Source organism: Bison bison, unplaced genomic scaffold (assembly GCF_000754665.1).
Source record: "Bison bison bison isolate TAMUID 2011002044 unplaced genomic scaffold, Bison_UMD1.0 scf7180017864453, whole genome shotgun sequence".
Taxonomy (NCBI): Eukaryota; Metazoa; Chordata; class Mammalia; order Artiodactyla; family Bovidae; genus Bison; species Bison bison.
Window position 1 is genome coordinate 2,376,255 of NW_011495015.1, and position 8,030 is coordinate 2,384,284.

At 55.2% G+C, this 8,030-nt stretch overlaps 1 protein-coding gene across 1 annotated transcript in view; it reads right to left on the reverse strand.

The window, feature by feature from the left end:
- MTCL1 (microtubule crosslinking factor 1) overlaps positions 1-8,030 on the reverse strand; it is a 112,940-nt gene that overhangs the window by 37,983 nt on the left and 66,927 nt on the right. The window contains exons 4-6 of the mRNA XM_010859088.1: positions 7,432-7,491; positions 1,283-2,458; positions 142-297 (exon numbers count right to left, since the gene is read on the reverse strand). Coding sequence (XP_010857390.1) covers positions 142-297; positions 1,283-2,458; positions 7,432-7,491 — 1,392 coding nt within the window. The remainder of the gene's footprint in view (positions 1-141; positions 298-1,282; positions 2,459-7,431; positions 7,492-8,030) is intronic.

Sequence of the window (8,030 nt, forward strand, 5' to 3'; positions counted from 1 at the left end):
TCTGATTCAGTTAAGTACCCCTCTGATCCCACATGCCCCATATCCCCATCATGTTCCCTAGGGGCCTTGGACCTAGGTGGGAACCGTCACACAAACACACAGCAAAGGAGGAGTGGGAAGGTGAGGGGGACCCCTGCTCACCTCGAGGCTGAAGCAGCTCTGGGCTCCAGGCCGGCAGCTCCCGGCATCCCCGTCGGCTCGGCGGTGGAGCTCCCGTGCGGTGCGGAGATGGAGGTGACCCCGCTCCTCCCCTCGCTCCTGCCCCGGCTGCCACTCCATCTGATCTCTCAGTTTGGACTGTGAGGTGCATGGGAGGGATTTGTTTTTTTTTGCTTTTGTTCTTGTCTTACAATTTTAAACAAAACACAAAGGACAAGAGGGTGAGGTGGGGGCGGGGGGAGGTAGACAGACAGCTGGAAATCTATGGGATGAGGAAAAGCATGACCAGAGAAACCAACGTAAACACAGCGGCGTCAGAGAGAGGAGAGAACAGAGCCAGGAGGAGGAGCAGCAAAACGGCAGGCTGAGAGATCTGAAAGGCAAACAGAGAAACGGGAGAATGCAACACGCTGGTCACGAGGCGCATGCGATGGGGACGCGGGAGCGAGACTCGCCCGCAGTCAGGCATCGGGCACCAAACGCCACAGTCCAGGGCGGTGCACGGAGAGCCGTCTGGGCCACACCACTCGCCGCCCTCAGCTCCGGGATGCTGTCAAAGCCATCCTTCTCTCCACCACGCTCCTTGCCTGCCCCAGTTGTGTCACAGAGGGAGCCGGTGGGCTGGACTGTCCCTGGGGCGGTGAACCCAGGCACGGATGCACCCGCTCCGGGAGTCTGCTAATTATCCTGACTTCGAAGAGCGCTTGCACTGCGCTTCAAACTCCTCTTTGCTTCTTCATCGAGATGGCTGGTCATTGAGGACGCCAAAAAAAGGAGAAGGGACAGAATGCGTCCATCCTTGGTGCTGCCAGTGGGTTAGCCTCGTGTCAAGAGGGAGGACCTCTTAGCCAAGAGCAGTGGCGTGGTTAAAAATAAAAGAGAAAGGGGGAAAGAAACAAGGAAACAAAAGAGAGCTAAACCAAACCAAACCAAAAAAAAAAAAAAAGAGAGAGAGAAACCCAACCAACAGAAAGGCTTTGGTTGAAACTTGAGGCTTTAGTACAATGCAGGTTTGCGATCATAACCAAGCAGCTGTGAGCAAGGTGAGTTGGAGCGCGGCAAGGCCAGCGAGAAGGAGGAGGAGCAGGACGGAGCAGGGAGGCAGAGCCAGGAGCCCCCTTACCTGCAGGTCCGGGCCCAGCTCCTTGCCCAGGTTCCCCACAGGGGAGTCCCGGGATACGGAGGTCACAGAGGACAGGAAGCTGGATGACTCGGTGAGCTGGGGCAGCGGGGACAGGCCCTCCCCCAGTCGCTCCACCTGCTCCAGGAAGGCCTGGAGCTCTTTCCTGAATGCCTTCATCCTGGCGTTGAGGGTCCCCAGCAGCTGGGGCTCCTCCCTGATGCCCTGGCCGCAGGCCCCGGGCGAGGCCTCTCCGCCCGGGAGAGCGGCCTCGGTGTCCGTGATGATGCGCTCCACCGTGCGCTCCAGCCGCTCCGCCTCGTGCCTGATGCTCGCCAGGCGCTCCGAGTCCTCCCGCGCGCGCAGCAGCTCCGCCGGGCACTCGCCGGCCTCCGACGGCCTCCCGCTTCCGAAGCCAGACGTCTTCTCGAAGGTCTCCTCCGAGTCACTCTCGCCGCCAATGGGGCCCTCCCGGCGAGGCTGCACGCGTCCGTCCTCACCGTCGTCGCTCCTTCGGCCCGTGTCGCTGTCAGCATCGCTGTCCCGCGGGCTCGGGGCGTGCGGGCCCGGCTGCAGCGTCAGCACCTCCCCGCTCAGCTCGCTTATCGGCAGCCGCACCGCCTGGAGCTCGTCCTGCAGGGGCGCCCCGCCCCCTGCCAGCCAGCCCGGCTCGGGCCGCGGCTCGAACTTGAACTTGCTCAGCTCGTGGGTCAGCTGCCGGTTGTGGTCCTCGATCTCGGAGATGGACCGCCGCAACAGCTCCGCCTCCTCCTCCACGAACTGCAGGTGCCGGCGCAGCGCAGCCGAGGACTCCAGGGAGTCACCCCCGAAGGGCGAGGTCGGCCCACCGGGCAGGGATTCCCGGCCGCGCAGGTCTTCCATCTCAGCCCTGAGGCCCCGATTCTCCACCTCCAGCTCCACGATCTTCCGGCCCAAGATGCTGGCCTCCTCCTCCACCAGCCTCAGCCGCAGCTTCAGCTCTGCCTCCCGGGTGCTGGGTGGCCCGCCGGCCTCGCCCGTGGGCACGGGGCTGTCAGCGTCCCCGTAGAGGGCCCTGTACCTCTGCAGCTCCTGCTCCAGCCGGTCCTTCTCGCGCCCCAGCTTGGCCATCTTCCTGAGCATCAGCGAGCCCTCCTCTTTGGCAAACTGGAGCTGGCACCTCAGATCCGCGCTGTCATCCTGCCCAGAGAGAAAGCCCAGACCAGGGTTATTTGAAAATATCACACCTTCCTGTTTTTGACGATTTTCCTCGCACCTCACCCCTCACACACACACACACACACCACACATGAAACACCACTCTTCCCGTCAGTGCATGGGGTCCACCGAGAGGGGCCATGACAGACAGGGCAGGCCTGGTCCTTCATGGGGGCACCAAGGCCTGTTTGGGAAAAGGTGCACATGAAAACCATCACCCAGGAGATGAATGGAGAGGAGTGAGCAATGAAGCCCAGCACCGCCACAGTGTGGCGGCCCACCCCACTTCTCTGGGTCCATCCTGACCTGTGAGACACCCCAGACCCCAGGCTTAGCCTGGGACAGGTGGACAGGCCTCTGTGCCAACTTCTACCTGTTGCCACTTACCTCCTCCCTCCACAGAGGGGCCGCCAGCACCTCATAGGTCCTAACGGGATGGGGAGGCCAGGTGACCCCAAATCAGCCTGGCTTTCCACAAATCTGAGAACCTAAGACAAGGCAACCCCCCCACCATCCTCCTCCCCCAGCTCATCCCATGGATGACGTGAGGATGACTCAAGATGATGGGCATGAGGGCCTCTGTATGCTAAGCTGCAGAGTAAGCACCCGGCTCTGGCAGTTAGTATGAGATGGATACTGTAAACTTAAGGCCTGGATGACTCACACCCTCTCTCCATGCAAACTCGACTTCAGCACGTTTTAGTGGCTATGACAGCAGGAAATTAATCCCAGAAACCCAAGGCAAGGTGTTAAGTGGTTTAAAATCTAAAAAGTAGGGCTCCTCAGGTACCCAGAGGACTCTGGAGGGTCACGGGAGCAGGCTGTCTGCTAAAACCCCACACTGCTCGACCAAGGTCCAGAAGGCCCTTTCAGGACCAACTAGAGCGTGACCCTTGCCTTCCCCATGCGGTCTCCACACCTTGGAACTGCATCAATTCTGGATCTGGGCTCATGCTACAGCTTCATAAATGACACTTGGGTGGCTGGCAACAGTGACCAGTGTCATGACTCATTTCTCTGTGATTGGTCATCAAGTTCCAAAAGATTCCTGGGAACCCAGACTTAGACAAAGTCTCCCTCCTTATTTGGTGGTCACATCCCATCACCAGGGGAGGAAGAGTCATCAAACCAGCAAATCAACCCTGGGGGTGCGGGGAGCTACTCCAGCTGGTCACTTGTGCAGACGGGTCAGCAAGAGAACATGGTTCATTCTCCACCGGTTCCTGCTGCACACTCACCACTAGGCAGAAAGACCTCCCTGGGAGCCCCTACCTTGCCTCCTCTCACCACTAGACCTGAAGCCAACTTTCTGCTTTGTCTGAAACTCAATGAATTTGGGGGAAAGGAGCAAGTAACTTTTCTTCTTCCTCTTTGCATATCAGGAGTGATATATAAATGTCACTGGGAGGAGGGCACAGTCTTCATGATCTAGAACTTCTCACATTAAGGGTCTGGTTTGGTTTTGGTTAGGGTGAACACCAAAGAATTGATGCTTTTGAAGTGTGGTGCTGGAGAAGACTCTTAAGAGTCTCTTGGACTGCAGGCAGATCAAACCAATCAATCCTAAAGGAAATCAAATTTGAATATTCATTGGAAGGACTGATGTTGAAGCTGAAGCTCCAATATTTTGGCCACCTGATGCGAAGGGCTGACTCATTGGAAAAGACTCTGATGCTGGGAAAGATTGAAGACAGGAGGAAAAGGGGCCACAGAGGATGAAATGGTTGGATGGCATCACCGACTCAATGGACGTAAGTTTGAGCAAATTCCAGGAGATGGTAAGGGACAGGGAAGCCTGGTGTGCTGCAATCCATGGGGTCGCAGAGAGTCAGACACAATTTAGTGACTGAACAACAACAACAAAGGTGGACGTAACGAGGGGTCTGCGACAACTGGAAGTAAAGCTGACTGGCCACGCAATGGAGCAAGATAGGTTACCATCACTGCTGGGGTAACGATGTACAGGGCCTACACAGAATACATGGGCCATAAAACACATACAGTATTTAATCCTAACTTAACACTAAGGGGAAAAGCCTACTTATTTGTTATTCATTCCTTCAGGAAATACTGAATACATATTGTGTACCAGAAATTGGCATGTTAAACAACCCAGGTTCTTAGAACTTTCGAAAGCAGATCAAAAGCATCTTTTTAAATTTTTTGATACAGATTTATAAGAAATCTATGTGTCCAAATATAGAGAGGTCTTTGTTGTCACAAGAAGGGGTTTGAATAAACTAAAACAGGTGTCAGTGGAGACAGAGTGTCAGTACTTTGTAAATGAATCACTTCAGGGATGACAAGCCCAGGAGAGAAAGATGTTTAGCCCCATCATGAACCTGGTAGCTAGTGCTTGGCCTGAGTCTAGAATCACCTACACCATCCTGTCTCCAACTTAAGCACAGAAGTTCACTTCAGTGCTGGGGACAGCCGTGGAGACAGTGGAGGGGAATGTCACCTGTCCCAGGGGAATTCCACCTTCAGCCCGGGACTCAAGCCTGGGCAGAGTCCCAGGCGGGACCAGTGTCCTGACCCACCCTCCCTGGAATCTCACGACTGGTGAGCCCTTGAGATGGTGGTGGCCGAGCAGCAGAGCCCCCTGCACAGTTCAGGACGCTTCTATCTCAAACCAGGGTCAGGGCATCTCAGGCTGTCTCTCCTGAGGGTTGTTCCCCCAAGAAGTTGAGCTGAACTGTTGGAGGATGCACATGGAGTCTGGTGTTCCCCAGGGCTCTGTGCTCAGATAGAAGCACTTATCTGCACCCCCCTACATGGTACAAAACCCCAGCAAGCCCTCAAATCGCCTTGACTTCTGGAAACCTTACACTGTCCCCCGACCCCCTGCCATTCCCCACAAATCTGATTCTAAATCAGAACCATCTTCCTCCCCTGTCTCCTCGAACTTAAACCCAGGCCGGGTAAAAAAGCAGGATTCTACGACATACCCTAGTAAGCGTCCGATTCATAGATTACCTGAAGATTGACCAAATATCCAAAAAGGCTCCAGCTCCTTAAGGAAAGAAACTACCCCCACACCAGGAATTCTAACATATGATGAAAGCATGCTTTGTTTCTACGCAACACCCATGCACAGCCAGCCCTGCCACCAGGACTAATGCAAGTTTTGATTAAAAAAAAAAAAAAAGGCCGTCTTTGAAACCGAGGGAGTGTGTGGTCAACTTCATTGCTCAGTGGGGGCAGCCGAAGCCGGCATGAAGGTAAGGGGAGGCTGGGGGGAGCCGGGCTTGGCCTGTTCTGGGGCAGGAGGCCAACTTCTTCTGATACGATGGGGGAATCACAGCCTCAGCTGTAGCAGCACAGGCTGGACACCCATCTTATCTGGTAACTGAAGACTTTCTAGAACTCTGCCAAGACTCCCCGGGAGGGGCAAGGCCGACCTCGAGCTCTGGTTTCAGGAGACGGTCTGACAGCTCCAGGAAGGAGCATGAAGCAGATCCAGTAGCCGGCCCACGTGACTCTCTGTGGTGTGGCAGAGAAGCCCAGCACGGCCCGGGGTGGGGCAGGACGCACACAGGACCACCACCGCCGCCACCAGCAGAAAGGCCTTGACAAGCAACAGAAATATAACGCTGCGGGTGTATATTGTCTGGCTTGCAAGTCTGCCTCTGGCCAGCACCCCAGCGCCGCCGACCGCTGCTCGCGCTCCTACCTTGCGCCGGGGCGGCAGTTTCCTCTGAGCTTTGGCTGTAGACCTGCAGTTCCCAAGGTGCTCGGCTCCTCCGTTCTGCCAGACAGAAACTCCCCGCTCAATGACCCCACTCTCAGGTCTCCCCCTCCTGCTCCCAGCCTCACTGACCCCCGGTGAGTGCACTGCACTAGTCACCCCACGATATGCAAAGATGACGCTTTTAAAGAACAGCTCTTCCCCGGTCAGAAGCCAGAAGTTGAAACAGTCTTGAAGGCCAGGGGCCGAAGCGCCCAGCATCTGGGGACAACAGGCTTTAACGTCCCCATTATTAGCAGTTCCAAAGTGAGATTTGGGCAGCAGAGACACGGAAGAAAACAGCTAAGCCTTGCCGTTTCTCCGGCTCACCAGGCCTGCTGCTGCTGCTGCTAAGTCACTTCAGTCGTGTCCGACTCTGTGTGACCCTAAAGACCGCAGACCACCAGGATCACCCGTCCCCGGGATTCTCCAGGCAAGAACACTGGAGTGGGTTGCCATTTCCTTCTCCCTGGCCCTCCATGAAAGCTGCTGTGGGGATGGGGGCTTCAGGGAGAGGAGAGACCCAAGGGAATGGGGAGGGGGGATTCACAGAGGGGTGGGCACTGGGCCTCGTAGTTTCCTGGACTCTCCGTGGTGTCTCTCTCATCACTCTGTGCTCTGGGGTCTCCAGGGAGCAGACACCCCAAAGAGGCCTTGTTCTTTCCAACATCTAATACTAGTAGCAATTTAGAAAACAAAGAAAGAAATGCAGTGTGTTCAGAAAAGAAGTTCTGAAGGACACAATGCATTGTGCGCAGAGGGCCCCACTCTGACCACCTTGCAGAGAACACCTTGCTTTCGATTAGGGCAATTTAAGATACTATTCAGCTTGTGCATTAAAAAAAAACTCCAACCCTCAAAACGATGCTTTCTGGACAACCCGACGTGACGGCAGCTGTGCTATCTCACTCTTTTACTGTGTGACTGACTTGGACAGCCAGAATGCCTGTCACCATCTGAGAACACAGCAGAGCCCCGAACGGCACTGATTATGCTGCCCAGGAAGTCGGTCTGTTCCCCTCCTTCTTGAGGAAACCACCAGCCGACCAGTGAAAGAAACAAAAGGGAAGAGCTCTTGGTTTGGGAAGACAATTCACCCATGGAGGCTCTGGGTGAGCTCAGATGACTGCACAGGTGGTGATTCTTTGGCGACCTTCAAGGTGATGCTCACACTTTTCAAGAAAACTCAAAATGAGGAGACATCACATGAGAGTGAGATGCTGCTTACCTGGGTGAAGGCTTTCTTCTCTTTGTATGCTTCCCGGCTGCCTCTTCTCTTCAAGGAACTCTGAAACAGAGCCAGGCGACATTCTGTTACAAAGTGGGGGGGTCACATGTAGGAACCGGCTCAAGGCAGCATGTCCCCTCGCCCCCGGGAGGGGACACACACACAGTGGAAGGAGGCTCTTTTGTCACTGGAATCACAAAACAAAGTAGAGCTTGGGAGGTGTTTGCCTCCTGAGAGGCTTCAAGTCCTGATTATTGAACTTGGGGTTTTCCCCAATCGTTCAGTTTTATAAACAGGGACGCCAGGATCATTGTGACTGAGGAGGGGGGACGGGAAGAGGGTAGGAAGCGTTGGAAAACACATACGTAATGTTCTGAGGGTGATTTCTCCTCTGAATTATGTTTTGTTTGGGCTAATATCAAAACTAATTGCTGGCCTCACCTTGTGGTCCAGCGGTTAAGAATCACCTGCCAACGAAAGGGACATGGGTTCAATTCCTGGTCTAAGAAGATCGCACAGGCCGTGGGGCAGCTAAGCCTGTGTACCACAACTACTGAGCCCGCGCTCCAGAGCCTGTGCTCTGAAACCAGACAAGCCAC